The sequence below is a fragment of the Sander lucioperca genome, chromosome 3, assembly GCF_008315115.2.
Source record: "Sander lucioperca isolate FBNREF2018 chromosome 3, SLUC_FBN_1.2, whole genome shotgun sequence".
Taxonomy (NCBI): domain Eukaryota; kingdom Metazoa; phylum Chordata; class Actinopteri; order Perciformes; family Percidae; genus Sander; species Sander lucioperca.
The window spans coordinates 37115892-37135891 of NC_050175.1; the positions used below are offsets into that span (position 1 = coordinate 37115892).

The following is a 20000-nucleotide window of genomic DNA, read 5'->3' on the forward strand; positions in this document are numbered from 1 at the left end:
TCATGGTCGGTAGAGGTAGCTGAGATAAAACTGCAGTCAAATCACATTTATGGCTTTTATCAAAAGGAACTCTTGTTTAATTTCAGACGCCGTCACGGTCGGAATAAAGTGACTCTGTCCGCTATTTAATTTCCCCTGTGGCTTCTTATCTCAATTATATCATTTTCATGGTTGAGTGTAAATGTGTCGATGCTCATTTTATAAAGGTACATTTTAGAGAAAGCTATATATATATATATATATATATATATATATATATATATATATATATATATATATATATATATAGATAGATATTTTCTTATTCAGAGTTTGTTTCTAAATAAGAAAACATCTGGAGAATCTAATCTGGAGAATGATGAAATGTAATGTATTATTAGGCCTGCAGCTGATTCAACACTGAGACGGACTTACAACACCCAGAGGGATCTGTAGTCGCACCGCACACTTCTCTCTGGCCAGACAGTCATGACTCGGCACTTTCAGCCTGTATTTTTAGCCTCTTGGCAGAGAGAAATATGGCCTTTTGGGGCCCCCTGCAGGGCTTCTCACACGTTTACACTTGTTTCTTCTTCAGTCGTTCTCAAACTTTCTTTTGAATGGACCACCGGAGGAAAATAGGGGAGGGTCATGTCTTTTTATATTTTGCTGATGGGAGGGTCATCCAACATTTTTTAGTCTGGGTGGGGGGGTCGCCCAACTTTTTAATTCATGAAAAGAGCAAAATTTCAAAGTGGCTTGTTTGGTGCATATTTATCCATGTAGCTCTCAGTCTCGGCCCCCTAGCAGATGGTCTGACCCCATACGGGGAGTTCGCTGGGAGGGCAGGAGGAGCACTGCCCCCTGGTGGCTCAAACGGGTAATTGCATTGTTTAAAAAATTAGTGGGATAATTACATCTGGCATGACCAGATATTAAATAAATACCTTAAATAACACAAAACAGCTAAATGGTGATAGGTAATACATCTGATTTCATATACTGCTTTAGTAAAAAAAATATTACCTGGCTGACGATGGGAGCAGCAGGACGCAAAAAACGAAAGTTACTGTTGCACTAGTCTGGACATGTTGCCGTGCCAACCTTGCAATAAAGGTTTCCCAAATGCCATGTATATAAATGTGATGTCAGCGTACTAATTGATTGCGGGTTTTGTGTAGATTTGGACTTTTATACGTTTATTACACTTTGTTTAAACGGCGAAGTGGAGAGGCCTCGTATGTTCCGCTCATATCGGCCTTGCTGGATACACCGTGTCATTTACCTTTTTGTGGATCTACTGATCGCTGTGGATTACTTTTTTTTTTGTCATTGGATTACGGCAAAATGCGGATCTTTCTTCTCAACGTGTCTTAACGTTTTATGGTGTGACTGCGCTTGGTTTCTGCGTTTGGAGAGGCATCTCGATAGACTGCAGGTCCAACACTGATTGTTCACTGTTACATTTTAGTTGAATTTAAGCGTCTGTCTATTGCGTTCCAAAACAGCCGTGCGAATTGTTAAATTGTTACAATGTAACTTAAAATCTGCTTTAACACTAGAAGTGCCGGAATTCCATAACTACTAGAACTGCCGTGAGCGGTCATTTTGACCGCCAGATTCCAAACTCTATAATCTCTCATGATACATACCTAATTGCGATATTGTATTATGTATTGTGTTATTGTGTTGGATACCTTTAGAAAAATGTAATAACACCAAGTTTAATTATACATTTGAGTAGTAGCCTAATACGTGTTTCAATAATTCATATCATGGCATAGTAAACTGTAATTATTTCATACATTCATATCCCGAAAAATATGGTGTGGAAATTCATTCAACTTAACTCATAACAGCCAAATAACAATTAAAAGTATCTTATTTGAACATTTAGCTATAACCTAACCTGGCACTGCCTCTGTTTTGGCGTCTGCTGCGGTGCACAGCGCTGCTCGGACCGTGCGCCGCGGCCCTTTTTTCCTCCATAAACTCCGCTCTCAGCTCGTCTGCCAGTTGCTGCATGAACTTCCTCCGGACAATTTTACTGCTGGTGTACTCTTTGGAGAGGATGTGTGCAATGATTCCAGCCACTTCGAGGATGTATAAAGTTATATGTAAACAACCACCGGCCATCTACGTGTACCGCGCCTTTCACAGAGCGAGCGCCCGGTGTTTGCCTTCTGATTCAGAACAGAGTCCATCCACGCCGTAGTAGCCTACGTTACCGATTCTGGCTTTGCCTTCGGCCCATCGGTGATGCCCACACTTGTTACTCGAGACCGCTAGTTACGTTTCTCTGACAGAGACTATGGTAGTTACTAAGCAACCAAGATGCATCTTCAACCGCACGAAAAATTAAAAACAATACCGCGAAAATCCGAGCGGTCAATATGACCGTGTATGGCCGAAATAGGTAAAAGTGATTTGTATTTTCTTTGCCTTTTGTGTAATATATATAAAAACTATTTTAAATTAAATTACAGACTCTTTTAGGAAAAGTCAGGCAGCAGCAGGATTGTATTTTTTTATTCAGCAAAGTTATTACACATATAAATTTCAAAACGGTCAAAATGACCGTCATGGCCGCTCTAGTGTTAAAAATAAACATGTGTTTTGGAATTTAATGTTCAGCTTCGGCAGCTTTACCTATGTTCTAAAATATACAATGACGAAGCCTAGTGACAAGTCCATAGCAACCAGTGTTGAATTGGTTATATCCCAGCGTCCTTTGCTGAATGGTCTCAATATTTTATTGTTTTATTTCATATGAATACTAGTTTACTAGAGGAGTAACTTAGTATCTGAAGTAATGCAGTAATGCATGAAGTGTGCATTTAGTTTCCATGCTTATTGTGTTTCCACAACAATGTTAGTGAGTAAATCTACTAAAATGGCCACCACACCATAACAGAGGAGTATGATGTGTAAGATGAGAACGCAGAGGTTAACTCCTGTACATCATGGCTGTAAAAATCAAATGGTATCTGTACTTCTTTGCTAAGTGCAAGCTTGCACGCGAGGGGAGGGTCATTCCTGTTTTTCAAATCATTTTGGAGGGTCATAGGAAAATTATTACTGACGAGGGGAGGGTCACGTCTTTTTAGGTTAGAGGCCACAAAACTCCTCCGGTGACCCCTTAGTTAAATAACGAACTGTCCCTTAATGAACCCCCTTAAAACTATTGTTTAATAAAGTACTCCTTAGCAGCGCAAAACATTTTTGGTAATAAAATAAATAAATAACCGTATTTAAAGAGTCTGATTCACTAATTATTTACCCAACAGCAACAACTTTGTAACTGAAAAACATTGAACCCTTGTGTTGTCCTCCTGGGTCAAAAATATGTATTTTATTTAACCCTTTTTTCGACATTTGACATTTTCATTGCTTTTTTTTTTAGTTTTCACTAACACCAACTTACTACCACTAGTTTTACACTACTCTTTGGAATTCATGGTCAATAAACCTCATTTATATAGAATTATACCTAATATTTGAGTTAAAAAAGCAGAAATTATGAATTATTTTGACTAATAGTTAAGATCAGAGGAACTAATGTTGAGTTTAGTCAGGATACTGATTTGAAACCATTTCAATTTGACTAATAGTTAACCCTTGTGTTGTCTTCAGGTCAAATTTGACCTGTTTTTCAAAATATCTGTATCAGAAATATGGGTTTCTCTTTAACTACCTCATTTTAATTACCCAAAAATAACATGGATGATTCCACACATCGCGCTTCACAAGTACAACAAAAGATAGGATCTGTACTTTCATTGACTTTTGGGTGTTTTATTCAATGTTTTCGAAACAGTATCCTCACTGAACGTTGACATATACAAGTCTGTGATTATCCTTCCTTTATAAATTATAATATTAGTCTAAATAATTCATAATTTTTTTAAATCAAGAATTAGGTAATTTCCTATAAATGAGGTTTATTGACCACGAATTCCAAAAATGAGTGTAAAACTAGTGGAAATAAGTTTGTTAGTGGTGTTTATACATGGTAGTGAAAAGAAGCCTTAAACGTAAAAAAGCGCCAAAACATTGAAAAAAAGCACCAAAAGTGTCGAAAAAAGAGACAAAAACGTCAGAAAAAGTGTTGATTTACACCGGGGAGGACGGTGCCTGGTCGAATGGAAGACAACACAAAGGTTAAAGTGATGGTGCGGAGTAATTTCACCCTAGACTGCTTTGACCTCGAGCCAAACACCCCCCCATAAGCTTTTTTCCCTTGTTATAACGTTGGTCGAGTTAGCGTTATCAGCTGGTTAGCTTAGTGCAGGCGCTAATGGATCCACGTTTGTATGTCGTAAATTACCCCACTAATAATGCCCGGAATGATACCAAACTTCTACAGTAGTACAAATACTTTCTGTACTCATAAAACGAGGCATTAGAAAGTTTGTAACTACACCAGAAGTATATTTAAATAACACTTGCCTGATGGATACTCCTCTTGGCTGCTACCACGCTATTGCGCAGTACTTACACCGTGAATTTCCACAGGATGCAGAACATCTGCGGACCGGCTCCGCTGCGGAACGGCTACGTGCTCCGCCGTCCGTCAATACCCACCAGGTCCGGATTTGTTGCGTAACGGCTGCGGCCAGCCGACCACGAGATCTCGCAAGTCCACGTATGTTTGCGCGATATAACAGGATGTAGTTTCTATAAACAGAAACACAAAACCAACAACAGTTTGTTTCCATCCAGAGGAGTAGAGGGGAAACTACTCTGTGCTGTGTTTTCAAGGTGTAGTGCAGGAAAATATGACCCGCCGTGAGCACGGTGTATTTTATTTTGAAAAGTAACCGGATGTTTTATTTTGTTTCTGTGCTCGACTTCCTGTCCCGCACTATCTGAATTGTGCTGAATTGCTGCGGAGCTCTCTGGTGTCCGTCAAAAATAGAAGCTCTGCGTATCTGCTCCGGAGGGCTGCGGACTGACGAAACTGGGACGGAGTCGGGACGCAGACGTTCTGCAGTCAGTGGAAATGCACACATTGACTTTAATGGAAACCTAATGACTCCGTCGACGTTCCGCAGACGTTCCGCATCCAGTGGAAATTGCCGGACATACTACTACTTCATACTTCTGGTGTAGTTACAAACGTTCTAATGCCTCGTTTTATGAGTACAGAAAGTATTTGTACTACTGTAGAAGTTTGGTATCATTCCGGGCATTATTAGTGGGGTAATTTACGACATACAAACGTGGATCCATTAGCGCCTGCACTAAGCTAACCAGCTGATAACGCTAACTCGACCAACGTTATAACAAGGGAAAAAAGCTCATGCGGGGGTGTTTTGCTCGAGGTCAAGGTGCAAAGCAGCCTAGGGTGAAATTACTCCGAACCATCACTTTAAGATCAGAGGAACGTCTGTTGAGTGGATGAGTTTAGTCAGGATACTGATTTGAAACCATTTCAATTTTCACCCGAAATTCAATGAAAGTGATCAGTTGTATTTGCAAAGAGCGTTGTATGGAATCCATCCTTTTTTTGTGGTAATTTGGTTAACCCTTGTGTTGTCCTTCTGGGTCAAAATTGAAAAATGAACACTTTTGATGTTTGTTTTTTTTATTTATTTTGCCGCTTTAAAAAAACAAAACATTTTTGTCTCTTTTCGATGTTTAACTCAATATTTTTGTAGCATTTTTTCTACATTTTTTTTTTTTTTTTCCACTACCACCAGTATACACTAACAACAACTTATTACCACTATTATTACACCATTTTTGGGGGGAATTTATGGTCACTAAGCTCATTTAGCCTATATGAAATTATATATCATTTCTGAGTTAAAAAGGCAGAACGTATGAATTATTTAGACTAATATTTAGGATCAGAGGATGTTAATGGATAATGACAGACTGTCAAAGTTAAGTCAGAATAATGCTATAAAATGAGTGAAACACCTAAAAGTCAATAAAATTAGTGAACTGATCCTTAATTTGACTTGTGAAGAGCGTTTCGAGGAACCATCCATGTTACTTTTGGGCAATTAGGTTGAGGAGGTCTGCTATAGAAACTTTGAAAACGGGTCAAATTTGACCCAAAGACAACATGAGGGTTAAATGCTACATTTCAAGTGTTTAGAATCCATCACTAAATTAATTTATTATTAAAGTAAAATTATTTTTAGCAGATATATATTTCTTTAACCCTTGTCTTGTGTGAACCGGTTGTCCTTCTGGGTCAATATTGAAAATGAACTTTTTTGGGGCGCTTTTTCCGACATTTTATTCGCTTTTCTGATGCTTTTTTTTTTTTTTTTTTTTAAATTCATGTTCAGTAAACCTAATTTAAATGACATTATACTTAATTTTTGGGTTTAAAAAAAGCTAAAATTATGAATTACTTTGATTAATAGTTAAGATCAGAGGATGTTGAGTGAGTCACAGACTGGATACTGTTTTAAAAACATTTAATTTTTTTTTTTTTCAAATGCTATAAAATTGAATAAAGCACCCAAAATTCAATGGATGTGATCAATAATACCTGCAAAGAATGTTGTTTGGGTTCCATACAACGTACAAGCATACAGTATCTCACAAAAGTGAGTACACCCCTCACATTTCAGTAAATATTTCATTATATCTTTTAATGGGACAACACTGAAGAAATTATACTTTGCTCCAATGTAAAGTATTAAGTGTACAGCTTGTATAACAGAGTAAATGTGCTGTCCCCTCAAAATAACTCAACACACAGCCATTAATGTCTAAACCGCTGGCAACAAAAGTGAGTACACCCCTATGTTAAATTCTCATAGAGGCAGGCAGATTTTTATTTTTAAAGGCCAGTTATTTCATGGATCCAGGATACTATGCATCCTGAATAAGGTTCCCTTGGCCTTTGGAATTAAAATAGCCCCACATCATCGCATACCCTTCACCATACCTAGAGATTGGCATGGTTTTATGTCAGTTAGCCTAATAGCTGGTTTGATTTGCATTGAGAGATGATTTTATGGAAAGTACCCCATGCCAATCTCTAGGTATGGTGAAGGGTATGTGATGATGTGGGGCTATTTTAATTCTAAAGGCCAAGGGAACTTTATCAGGATGCATAGTATCCTGGATACATAAAAATAAAAATCTGCCTGCCTCTTTGGGAATTTAACATAGGGGTGTACTCACTTTTCTTGCCAGCGGTTTAGACATTAATGGCTGTGTGTTGAGTTATTTTGAGGGGACAGCACATTTACTCTGTTATACAAGCTGTACACTCAATACATTACATTGTAGCAAAGTGTAATTTCTTCAGTGTTGTCCCATTAAAAGATATAATGAAATATTTACTAAAATGTGAGGGGTGTACTCACTTTTGTGAGATACTGTACATCCACGTTATTTCTGGGCAATTTGGTTGAAAGAATCCCATATTTCTGATATAAAAACTTTGAAAACGGGTCAAATTTGACCCAAGGACAACACAAGAGTTAAACTTTTCTTTTTTTTAATCTCATGTACCCCCTGTAATTTACTGAAACAGCCAACACTGTAGTTTTTATTTTACCCTCTGATGTAGGGCTGCTCGATTATGGGAAAAAATCACAATCACAATTATTTAAAGGTGCACTATGAGTTCCTGTATGGTTTCAGCGTGATTTCATTTTGTCTCAAATCGTAGGCCTCTCTCCTTGATCCGCTAGCTGCCTGCCCCCTGAACACACCGTGAAAAAGCCCGGTCTCTGGAGACAACACAGGGGCCGTAAACGTCAAACAAACACTAGAGGCACAGGATAGGCACCAAAATACAACAAACCACTCCAGCCAATCACTGACAAGATGTTTGGGGGTTCGTGACAGTAGTCAGAAACATGAGGGGAGGGGCGAGCTTGCTCTGTTTTGTTTTGAATTTACTTGGAAAGTCATACAGGAACTCATAGTGCACCGTTAACAAGATTTAATGATTCATTGACTTGTGGAAAGAGTTTGCATTTATTGAAGTTAAAAAAACAGTGAAACAGTAAAGAATCAAACAGTCAAAACACCCTGAACTGTGACATTTCTCTCTAATACGTTTCCCGTTTAACTATTTTTTCATTAAGAAGAAGAAAACAAGATAAATAATAAGAGTTAATTAACAAAATGTAACGTGCAAAATAATCACTTTTCTTGATTTACATAGTTATTGTGATCGTTAGGAGCATAAAAACTAGGGATGCACCGATCCAACCTTTTCAGTCCCGATGTCAGGGCTTTGTGTATCTGTCGATACCCGATACCAATCAGATACCGTTGTTGAATTAATAATACACTGTATACCTTCCACCTTACACCTTCCTTCCACCATGTGGAAGAGACTAAAGGCACCAGACTTTCCTAACTAAACATTACTTTATTAACTAAGACAAAATAACATAGATGGAATGTATTGAATTCTTATTTATTTGTACACTCAACTCTTCAGAGGGAAAAAACTAACAAAACTATTTTGTCAATATCGGGACTGATATCCGATCTTAATAGCGGATCAGTGCACCTCTAATTAAAAACAGCCCTCAATTTAATTTGATAGGAAACTAATTAGTTTTACATATTTGCAATAATAAACATATCTTATTGCAGACCACTGACTCCCCCACTTGTTCCCCTTCCAACAAGACCGTTTTATCACAACTGTTGTGACCCGACTTCTCGATTCCATTACATTTCTGATTCAATATCAATTAGGTTAGGGAAATTTCAGGCCGTTGTAGGGAAAAAAATATTATCACGGACCCGGGAGAGAGGGGTAATATTCAGAGTAAAACCTCAGATATTCTCTGAAATTAAAGTGGTGAATTTGGAATTGGAATTAATTACTTATCTGCAATTTTCACACTTTGCAAAGTAATCCTGTGGGCCTGATTGGACCCTTTGGCGGGCCGGTTCTGGGCCACGGGCCGTATGTTTGACACCCCTGCTTCAGAGGCAATTCGGTTGGTGCATAAAAAGTATTGAATTTGCTTCCCAGCCCTAGGGTTGGGCATCGTTTGGATTTTAACAATTCTGATTCCAATTCCGATTCTTCCTTTCGATTCCGGTTCTTATCGATTCTTGATTCCGATTCTTTGAGGGGTGGAGTTGAAACGGGTCACGTGCTTATTTCACAAATAAGAGGAAAGTTTTATTTTGATTCGATGGTGGGTTGCAGTTTTACCGGGCTTTTTCAACGTAAAATAACTAGAGCGCTGCTTACTGTGCTCCAAGGCTGCAACACAACAAGCGCCTGGCTGCTACGGAAACCAACCGCATATTAAAGGCATACTTTAGGGGCTTTCCGACCGGAGGGATTTTTGCAGTTCTTAGAACTAAACGTTCCTAGAACACTTTTTTCGTCGTGTTCCGACAGGAAAAATTTGTGGATTTTTAAGTTCCTCTGGCCTCAGTAGCGTACTTTTTTAGCTCCTACTTCAGAGCAGGGTCTTTTCCCTTTTCCTAGGTGTACTTGATTAGTCGAACTTATAAGTCACGCCCACTGCCAACTCGGAACTTGCAGACAGAGCAACAACCAACAATGGGACATTTTTAACAATTTTTCATCAAATCTTATTCATCATTAAATTCACTTCTGACAATGTTTTAGGCGAGAAATGAACTGTTTAGATTTCGAATATAGGCAGTCTTGCGAAAATGTATGCCAAATTAACAATTTGCTTCAACGTTTTCGGAGTTGAGGAGCTCCATGAAGTGAGGCGACAGCCAGCAAGCGCCTGCCCCGGCCGCTAGCTCGTCACTCGGCCATGACTGGCTCAGAGACCTCGCTGTGAGCTGGAGGTCTCTCAGACCGGTCTCGTAAAGGATAGGCTTTTATTTTGCCGTTGACGGATCGTTTGTTTAAATATCACAACACATGTCCATCATAAGATTAACGGGAACCTGTGGTTAAACTGTCTTTTCAGAGTTAAACTCCACAAGCGTGCCCTGCGGGCTTGACAACCTCGCTGACTGGGCAGTCACACACACACACACACACGTCCACAGTGCAGAGGCGGGGGGAGAGAGAGATACCCTTTTCTCTTCGGGAGACTTGTTTAAATTATGACAAATATGCTGTATACATTAGATTTAGTATTTAGTTCATACTTTTTTTGGTGTATTTGTTTTCTGATTTAAACGCTATAAAGACGCTGCCGTGCTTGCGTCACTCCCTTACCCCTCCTACCAGTCCCTATGGCCACTTGGCCAGTGGGAATGCAAACGGAAAAAAAGATTTTGGGGGAGAGTAGTTCTTAGAACTACTTAGAAGTGTACTTTTCCTCTAAAAAGTACAAGTACTATCCGGTCGGAAAGCCCCTTATGTAACTTTTCCCTCTTCGGTCCCCCTACATGTTGTCTCATTGGAACGTTCCAATGAGACAACATGTAGGGGGACCGAAGAGGGAGAAGTTACATAGTATGCCTTTTAAATTGGGAAGCGGTGATCGGATTTGAAATCAAATCCTCCAAACGTTTCCAATAAAGAAACGATTCCAAGTAGGAATCGGTTCTCGATGCCCAATCCTTCCCAGCCCGATTCAGTGCTGGGTGATCGATTGGCCGTCTGGATCAATAATCGGTGTCTTCTTCCTGTTGCAGCATCACGATGGGGCAGCTGTACGAGAAAGAGAAGGACGAGGACGGCTTTTTATACGTGGCTTACAGCGGGGAGAACACCTTCGGTTTTTAAAAACAAGAAGCCCTGATCGTGACCGGCCTTACCTGCGCGACGACCCCCACCCACATCTAATCACAGCCCTCACGCCGCCCCTGGAGAAACGGCGGGAAACCCCAGAGCGATTCAGAGCCATGAACGCAACAGAAAGACGGACCGACTGCTTCCCTGACTGGATGAACATAAACAAAGTGCACCGGCGTGTTTGTTCTGGCTTATGTTGCACCAGATCTTTATCATAGATTCAGTTGTGTATAGCGTGAGCGTTTTCATTTCAATTATTATTTGTTTGATGTTTGTTGTGATTTCAGTGTTTTTAGGAGGAACTTTGATTTATTTTTGTTTGTTTTTCACATTTTAAATGATTTGTGTGACTGAGTTTTGCTTTTAGTTTATATGCTTTCCTCTTTGAAGACAATATTTAAACAGAACATTTAATTTAATTATTTGAAATTAAACTAGGATGACCTAACCAATAAAAAGATTAAAATGAAACCTGGTCGTCGTCGTTTAATTTAAATGTACATTTGGTTTAATGAGCTTCAACACGTGTAACAAAGACCTTAAAAAGAGGACACTACAGGCAAAAAAATTATTTTCCAATTTTGTGGATATTTTGCTTCCATCATAGGCATAATTTACAGTGGGGATGCGGGGGTTACAACCCCCCCTAATCATCAAAAATGGCCAGTGCAACCCACCCCAAAAACCTATTATAACTTCCATTACATACATTAAGACATTTGCACCATAATATTGTTGCAGAAAAATTCACCAGAATGCAGAAAATGATTAGTCTGGCTATCACCAGACCAAGCTCAGTCTTTTAAGATTGAACATTAGTCAGGGGAGTCTGCGCTGTATTCTCTACTGCACAAGATGCATGATCAACGGGCATAGTTCAAATGTACGCAATTGGATAGTCCTTCAACCAATCAGACCAACGATCTGGGTGACGTAATTTGCAGAGCGACACGAAAACTCCAGGCTGAAACGTGTCAACAAACGTGTTGGTTTGTAGCATTGATCAGCGGTTTTGCAGAAGCGGCAATGAAAAAAAAACACGAAAGTGAGTGGTATTTACACCCACTCGAGCGATTTGTTTGCTAAACTAAAGAAGCCATTGAGCATCGTCGAGAGGTTAAAAGGAATTGGATTGACGGTCGTGCGAGAGACGGGCTTCCCTGTCGTCATCGTGTTAAACCCGCCAATAGCGCGCCAGTTGGATAAGCCAGTCTGTGATTGGTCCCCGCAGATTTGTAACGGAAGCAGGATAGAAAGATGTACAGGTTTCCAGCCAGAGCCGGGTTTACCCAGTCTAGAAAATGAAGTGTTTGACACACAAAATTTCAATTTGGCTCAAAAGTGGAGATCTCACTGAGCCCACTAGTGGCCGCACAATTCAGAAGCGGCGCCGATCATCTGGGTAATTTTATACGAGGAAGTTGAACGTTTTTGGCTTCACACGCAACTGAGCAACTCTGAATAATGGAGCTCCACCTCGAACGCTGTATCCAGGTTTGTTTTATACATCCGTGGTCTGTCTGTATGACGTCTGTTCGTACGTCCATTCGTCCCATTCTTGTTATTGTGATCGCTCAACAACGCCTTAAAAAAAAACGTCTTCCACTCAACGGGACCAGTGGTGTAGTCTGTGATACGCAGCTATACGCAGTATACCCACTAAGAAAGCTCCAGGATTTCCATATACCCACTTAAAAATGCCCAATGACACGCAACAACATACTTTCCATTATATTTTTGATATATTTTGAATTGTCATCTGTGTTTTCCTTCTTCACATAGGCTAAATAAAGGTATATTTCCACTGTAAATTGGTGCATAAGTGTATCAGAATACAGGAAATGAAGTCTTTAATGCTCCAAATTTCCCTGGGGGAGGACACCCCCCCCCACCAAAAGGCAGATTCTGGCCAATATATATACAGTGCAGTATACCCACTACAATACATTAGACTACACCACTGAATGGGACCTCATTAAATACTTCATACGCTAATCACACAAATGTCTAACAGGATAAAATGATGAAGTGAAGACATTTTGTATCCAAAAGCTCAAAGGTCAACTTTACTGTGATCTCATAATGTTTCTTGTCATTATTAAATGCCATAACTATAACTAACTAACTAACTAAATAACTAGCTATAACTAAGTTTCAATTGTATCAATCTACAGTCACTTCAATACAAGATAACATGATTTCTTCAGGCAGTTTAAAGCCACTTTAATGGGGGAAAGGATCAAAACTGCATGTAAAGGGTTAATTTATGCAAAATAAATGGAACACCAATAACGTAACTGTTAGAATTATCTGGCTTAGTAGTTAGCCTCTCTAGAAATTTCACTTCCTCATGTCTTCTAAGAACGTCCTGCATACTTGTTATTAAACGGGCAGAACTTCCCTGATTTAGTATTCAGAGGGAGAAGGAAGGAAGCTATACCTGTTTTTGCATTAAACCACAAATTCTTCAGAATCGAGCTAGATTTCTTTGACGTCATTCCCCCTCCTAACGTCTCCACTGATGCAACACGTGTTGATTTGACAGATCATCAATTTCTCCTTGATAAATAAATATTACTAGTTTGAATTTTCCATGTTAATTTTAAAGATGTTCTTTTGATATTTGTCGATACAAAGTTCTCAATTAGACTCCCCACTCTTTGGGGTTAGGGTTAGGGTTAGTTTGGGGCTTTTTGGAAAAAGTATTCAGATCCTTCATTAAAGGTTCTGTACTCCACATTCAGCACATTAAAGGAGACTTTCTTTCTTTCTTTCTACAAGGACATGTTTACATGCTTTAATGTTTAAAAAAACACTTTATTTGTCTCTTAAGCCTACTACACACCGAGCCGATAATCGGCCGTTGGACAGTCTGGCGAGGTCAGTGACTCGAGTCTGTTCGGTGTGTTCCGTGCTGTCGTCCGTTGGAGGAGGCCTTCATTTTGGCCGATTTGACATGTATAATCAGCGGGGCGTAGCCTAGAAATCTAGACGCACCCTAGCGGCAGCAAATTTAATTTGCAGCCAGGGGGGTCTAGCAACTCTCCGTTGGTTTGCGAGCTGGAAAAACCAAACTCTGGTCAGGCCAATCACATCGTGTATAGAGTCGGTAGGCGGGGCTTATGGCTGCTGCTGCTGCTGCTGGGAACAGCGGTCTTCTGGAAGACTTGGAGTTAAGCTTTTCTTTGAGAAAAGAATAAAGAACGGCACTGAAATCATTCTTAAAAAAGGAAGATGTGTTTTGCCGAACAGATACGGCAAAAGTTTAATCTATCAACTAGCTTCGCTACCTTCTTCGTTGTTTGTCCTGGTTGTAGCGCTATCCTATTGCGTGCAGAGGGAATTTGAAAGACAACCGTTTATCCCGCCCCTCGGATTGAGCCCTGCCAATGGTGAGTTCCCAGACCCAACATCTTGATGTGGGTCTGGCTTGTCAGGCTAGGCGGGGCGGGCACTGCCAGCAGTCAGACTCAAATGACCCATCTGATTGGTGGAGAGCTAACCCGGAAACAAGGAGCGGAATGAATGTGACTAGAGTCTCTCAAAATCTGACGAAAATCTTTTAAACTGACCTTTGTTGATCTGAAATGAAGACAGATTCAGCAACTGCACGGCCTATTTCTCGCTTAAAATGTTTTCATAAACACGTTTCAGTGAACTATTTTAGTCCAATATGAGATCGTATTCTGAACGAGCCGCCATGACAGTCTGTCTTTGAATTTCTGGAGAAACCAGACCCACGTGACGCGTTCATCCAATCAGCTGCCAGTTTTCATTTTTGGGCGACAATACAGATTAGTGCCGCCTGCTGTTATGGAGACGTATTACGTCTCGTCTGGTCGGTGTGTCTGGGCCTTTACTGCCCAACGCTGCTGCTCCTGTATTAACCCAATCCGATCTGCCGGCGATTTCATTTCGTCCTGCAGCTCCGGCTGGAAACCCGCACATCTTTCTATCCTGCTTCCGTTACAAATTTGCGGGGACCAATCACAAACTGGCTTATCCACCTGGCGGGTGATGACACGTAACAACATACTTTCCATTATATTTTTTATATATTTTGAATAGGGCTGTCAGCATTAACACGTTAATCGCGATGCGATTAAGGGCTGAGCATAACGCGTTAATTTTTTTAATTGTATTAATCGCATGCCGCCATTTATTAATTTATTTTCACTTCACTCGGCTTTGCGTCGTGCCTAACAGGCTACTATTCTGCCGTACTTCCTCGTAACACATCCTGCTGCTGCAGGAATAGCAACGCGGACTTCGGTGCCTCATTCTGGAGCCACTGATATGTCTGCTCTTCTCTCTGATGCTCTGAAACAGACGTTACAGGAAACAGAAACATCGCTGCACATGACGCTAGTTAACACTATACTCGACAGCAGCTGATGTTAGCCTACCGCTAGCTAGTAGCTGGATTAAACACGGTTACAATGCTGACAGCTAACGCTAAACGGTGTAAAGTGTGACTGTATTTCACTGTAGAGGATTCAACACCGGCATGTAACAATCTGCAGCTGCTGTTGTCGGAAAAACACACAATTACACACAATTTACATCCTCGTGGTGCATTCAAAGTTGTTGTTAAATGCCCTTTTCCCATCTGGTGGTTGTTTTTGTCATTCAACAGCTATTTACTAGTGAAATAAGTTATTATTATAGTTATTACATTATTATTAAACATTTAATTTTGACGATATGGCCTTAGCAATAAACAAGCCGTTCTTTAATGTCACCAACTGTTTAGTACCTTTCTTTTTTGTAACTTTCTTAAAAAGTATCGGTTCAGGCACCGTTAAGGCACCGGTACCGTTTTAAAAGTACCGCTTTAGCACCGGTATCCAAACAATACCCAACCCTAATATTGACTCTAGATTCAAATGTGTGACTAGATTAAATATATAATAAACAAATACAAATCTTAAAATCAAGTTCATAAAGTCACTTTCTTTGCATTCATTTGATTCCCAATCAAGATCTACCGGTAAGAATTGTTTCCATTGTTAATATGGACTTAAAAACAGTTCTGAAATGCAAAATAATAGAATTTTAATCATGTGATAAAACACGTGATTAATCGCGATTAACTATAGGAATTCAACGATTAATCGCGATTAAGAAAATGTAATCGTTTGACAGCCCTAATTTTGAATTGTCATCTGTGTTCATTTTCTTAGCATAGGCTAAATAAAGGGATTTTCCCTGTAAATTGGTGCATTAAAGTGTTTCCAAATGCAGAAAATGAAGTCGTTGACGCTCATAACTTCCCTGGGGACGGACACCCAGACCCCCCACTATGATATCCCCTCCCTTCCCCAAAGGCAGATTCTGGCCCAAATATATAGGCCAATATACAGTACAGTATACCCACTACAATACATTAGACTACACCACTGAACGAGGCCACGCCCCTTTAGGAGACAGAAGGTGCGTACCGTCTCATACTGTTGGCGCTGCCTGAAATGCTCTATCTTTAGTATAAAGGATCTTTGGTTATACTTAGCAACGGTCTGTTATCAAGAAATAGCAAACCGCAGAATGCCTTAGAATTCAACCAAGCCATGTAATCATGAACTATAACTGCAAATGAATGTAGTAAAAAGTACAATATTTCCCTTTGAAATGTAGTGGAGTGAAAGTACAAAGTAGCACAAAGTGTAGCAAGACTCCAGTAACAAATGGCTGCCTCAGAAGTGTAATATAATACAGTACTTGGGTAAGCAAATGCACTTGGTTACTTTTCAGCACTTATTTGGGGTTCTTCAGGGAATCACACTCTGCCCACTGCTCTTTCTCTTAAAGACCGTCTTTATGTAAATAATCCACCTGCGTTCTTTATGCCAATGAAGCAGTTTTCTTCTGCTTCTTCAAAAAAAAAGGTTGATATAGTTTCACTTCTCTTTGTTTGCTCATTAAATTATTTTTATCTTATAACCAGAATAACAAAGTACAACCACATTTATTGTGAATGAAAAACTTTTTCTTTTTTGTTCTAAGAAATGCTGCTGTGCTGTTTCTGGTGGAAACTGAAGGAGTACTAATGTGACCAATACTACTAATGCTTATACTGCTAATATTACTAATAGTGCTACAACTATTACTATCAGTACTACAATACTTACACTGTAATATTCTAATGCTAAAATAAGATTATTTAGGGCTGCAACTAACGTTTATTCTCATAGTCGATTAATCTGTCGACTGTTTTCTCGATGAATGGATTTTGTTTTGTTTGTGGAGTTGTTTGGTCTATAAAATGTCAGAAAATGGTGAAAGATGACGTCCTCAAATGTCTTGTTTTGTCAACAACTCAAAGAAATTCAGTTTGACGATATTACTTGCGATAAATAAACAGATATTAAAGTGTACTCAGGTCGGATGTTTTCAGTATTCTGCTAAAATACAAAAAAGTGCTTGTTGAATTTAAAACAAATGAAAGGAAATAAATCATTTCCAAAATCATTTTATTGAACAGTGAATTGCATATAAAAAGGCACCACTAAAAAGAATGACAGTAACATTATGAAGTGCAGTTTATTACTGATATTTTCTTTCAACTAACACAAAGAATCTGTCGCAGCCTTTCGCCACGTGTTTATTGCGCCAGTTGATATCATGATAACGATAAAAAAATATCACGATATCACGATATAGCATGTTCTCCCATAATTCAATACATAAAGAAATAGTCTGTATGAAATGACCACACAGTAAAACCTATCTTTGTCTACTCCTGTGTGAATTTAATACTTGACAAATGAAAAGTATTTTTAGTAAGAACTTTTAGTGCAAAATGAACATAACGTGCAAGGATCAGAACGTAGATGTAAATATTGCCACAGCGCAGTTCGGCTGCTGGTGTTTCGACATCACAATAGGAGCGATATAGAAAAATATATACAAAAGGCATTTTTATATCATTATGTAGGGCTGCGACTAATGGTTATTTTCATTCTCGATCAATCTGTCGATTATTTTCTGGATGAATGGATTAGTTGTTGGATTTATAAAATGTCAGAAAAAGGACAAAAATGTGGATCAGTGTTTCCCAAAGCCCAAGATGACGTCCTCAAATGTCTTGTTTTGTCCCCAACTCAAAGATATTCAGTTTACTGTCACAGAGGAGAGAAGAAACTAGAACAATATTCACATTTAGGAAGCTTGAATCGTTGTTGAAAAGTTTTATTAATCTTTCTTTAAAAATCACTCAAGCAGATGAATCGATTATCAAAATAGTTAATGTAATATTTGACAACTAAATGATATTTGACAACTAAATGATTCATCTTTGCAGCTCTTGCACCATTTAACAGACTGTGTGCCTCATATTAAAGTTAGTGGCTGCAGCTGAGATATATCCGGAGAAATCTAAAAGAGAAAGCACCAGTGGAAACCCCACATTATATTCTGTGTAGAGCTGTTTGCAGAATTGTTTTACACCTTATTATTACCCCTATATTTTCTCTGTAGTGCAGAAAAAAGTGAGAGAGAAAAGAGGAACCATCTGCTTTCTGAGAAGAGTACGAATGAAAAACTGGAGACACGAGCTGTATATAAAGGAAGCACAGAGCAGGTTTCTAACACAGATCAAACCTTGAAGATTGAAGGCTTTCATCCAAACAGAAGCTCTCCTGTCTTTGAACCATGAAGTCTCTGGTGGCTCTCGCACTTCTGATCTGCTTCCTGCATCACACCCTCTCTGCCGGTCAGTAACTAAATACTTGATTTCTCTGTGAGCTTTCAGTCTAATGCCGACCATACCATAGAAGACTTTGAAAGTCTGACACCAGCTCACATCTAAAGACAATCTGTCATAATGTCACTGAGTTTTTAGTCACAGACTATGCCGCGATTCTGCTGTCGCTGAGTTGCTAGAGTTGGGGTGCGCTCCTGTCTTCTCGATCGTTTGGTGCAAGGTGGTCATAAAACTCAGTCCCAGCTGTCTTAGGTCAGGTTTTCCCCATCTTTAAGTTCCGAGAAGTTTGACGTCTTGGTAGTTACATTTTCTAAGGGTTGGGGATTGTATAAACATTTTCAATACCAGTACCGATAGCAATATTGTGGCATTGCGATACCAGTTCAAACAATACTTTTTTCAATCTCCAATCACCAGCATTATTAGATCTTGGTTCAAGCATGCTGCTTGCTGATTGGCTCACTGACGCTGATGAGATTTACTCCTTAGGTATTGAACTTGAGTTTTGAATGACGAGGCATTTTTCAATGCTCGATACTTTAGAGGCAATTCGTTCAGTGCCTAAAAAGTATTGAATTCGGTACCCAGCCCTAGATGTGACATGGTGTCAGACTTTAGTCTTTTCAAAGTCTCTTCAAAGTCTTCTAGTGTTTGGTAGGCATCAGATTTTACTACCAAGACTTAAAACGTCCGATAATATCAAACAAGTTTGATTTTGTCGGAACATCAAGACAGGAAAAGGACTGTGTTAAGATAGATCGGGGTTAGTTTTATGACCAACTTACACCAAAAGTGGTTGTTGTAAGGTTAGCTTTAACTGTACTATTAGTGTATTAGTATTAAATGTGTGTCTGTGTTCACAGGTCCGGTCGCACTGTCAATTTCAAGGAATGGATGCTGTCCAGGTTACAGTCAACAACATATTCCTAGAACAAAGGTGATACACGTGGCGATGACCCCGGAGCACTGCGGAGCCAAAGCAATTGTGTAAGTATACATGTGTTCATTTTAATCACATCTAACCAATGTTGTCTGCATATGGCGTTGTAAGGCTTGGAAATAGGGCTCCAACTAACGTTTTTTTCATATTCGATTAATCTGTTAATCTGTCAGATTTATGCTTTCAGTATACCTGAAAACTTGTTTTACCGCTGCAGGTTTTCAGCTTTGCATATTGTGTTTCCTTATCTTTCTGATAAACAATATCTGTGTTTCTTACAGAGTCACGGCTGTGAAACATAAGTTTTGTATTGATCCTCAGTGGAAATGGGCAAAAGACTTGTTGGCAGAATTTCAGAATTCATCATCTGTCATTTCCAAGCCCCAGAAGTCTGAAGATAAGCAGACAAAAGTGTGATAATGCTGTTCCTTTGTGTATTAAAATCACAAGTAGATTATGTTCTTTATCTACACCGTCAACTTCAGAATAAAAGCTTTATTTTTGTATGTAATGTTCTGCTCTCTTTATTATTGTCCTTCAGTCTGCTCACTGTATATACGGTACACTATTTGAGTATTTCCATTTTCTGCTTCTTTATACTTGTACTCCACTACAATTCAAATAAAAATGTTTTTTTACACCTACTTCAAAAGCTGTAGTTCCTTTGCAGATTCAAGCCCTTGATCAAGCATTTGTGTTTTTAA

At 39.2% G+C, this 20000-nt stretch overlaps 1 protein-coding gene and 1 long non-coding RNA gene across 3 annotated transcripts in view; both read left to right on the plus strand.

Annotated features, from left to right (window-relative positions):
• The window catches only part of LOC116067301 (gamma-aminobutyric acid receptor-associated protein-like 2), a 16665-nt gene extending 5925 nt beyond the window's left edge, over nt 1-10740 (plus strand). For both annotated transcript variants that reach the window (XM_031323718.2, XM_031323719.2), the window contains one exon: nt 10555-10740. In XM_031323718.2, coding sequence (XP_031179578.1) covers nt 10555-10645 — 91 coding nt within the window. In that variant the 3' untranslated portion in view covers nt 10646-10740. The remainder of the gene's footprint in view (nt 1-10554) is intronic.
• A 6326-nt stretch (nt 10741-17066) lies between these two features.
• LOC118494795 lies at nt 17067-18275 on the plus strand. The gene is made up of 3 exons (XR_004896985.1): nt 17067-17076; nt 17350-17352; nt 17995-18275. It is a non-coding gene; the product is annotated as an uncharacterized LOC118494795 (long non-coding RNA).
• Nucleotides 18276-20000: the final 1725 nt, after the last annotated feature.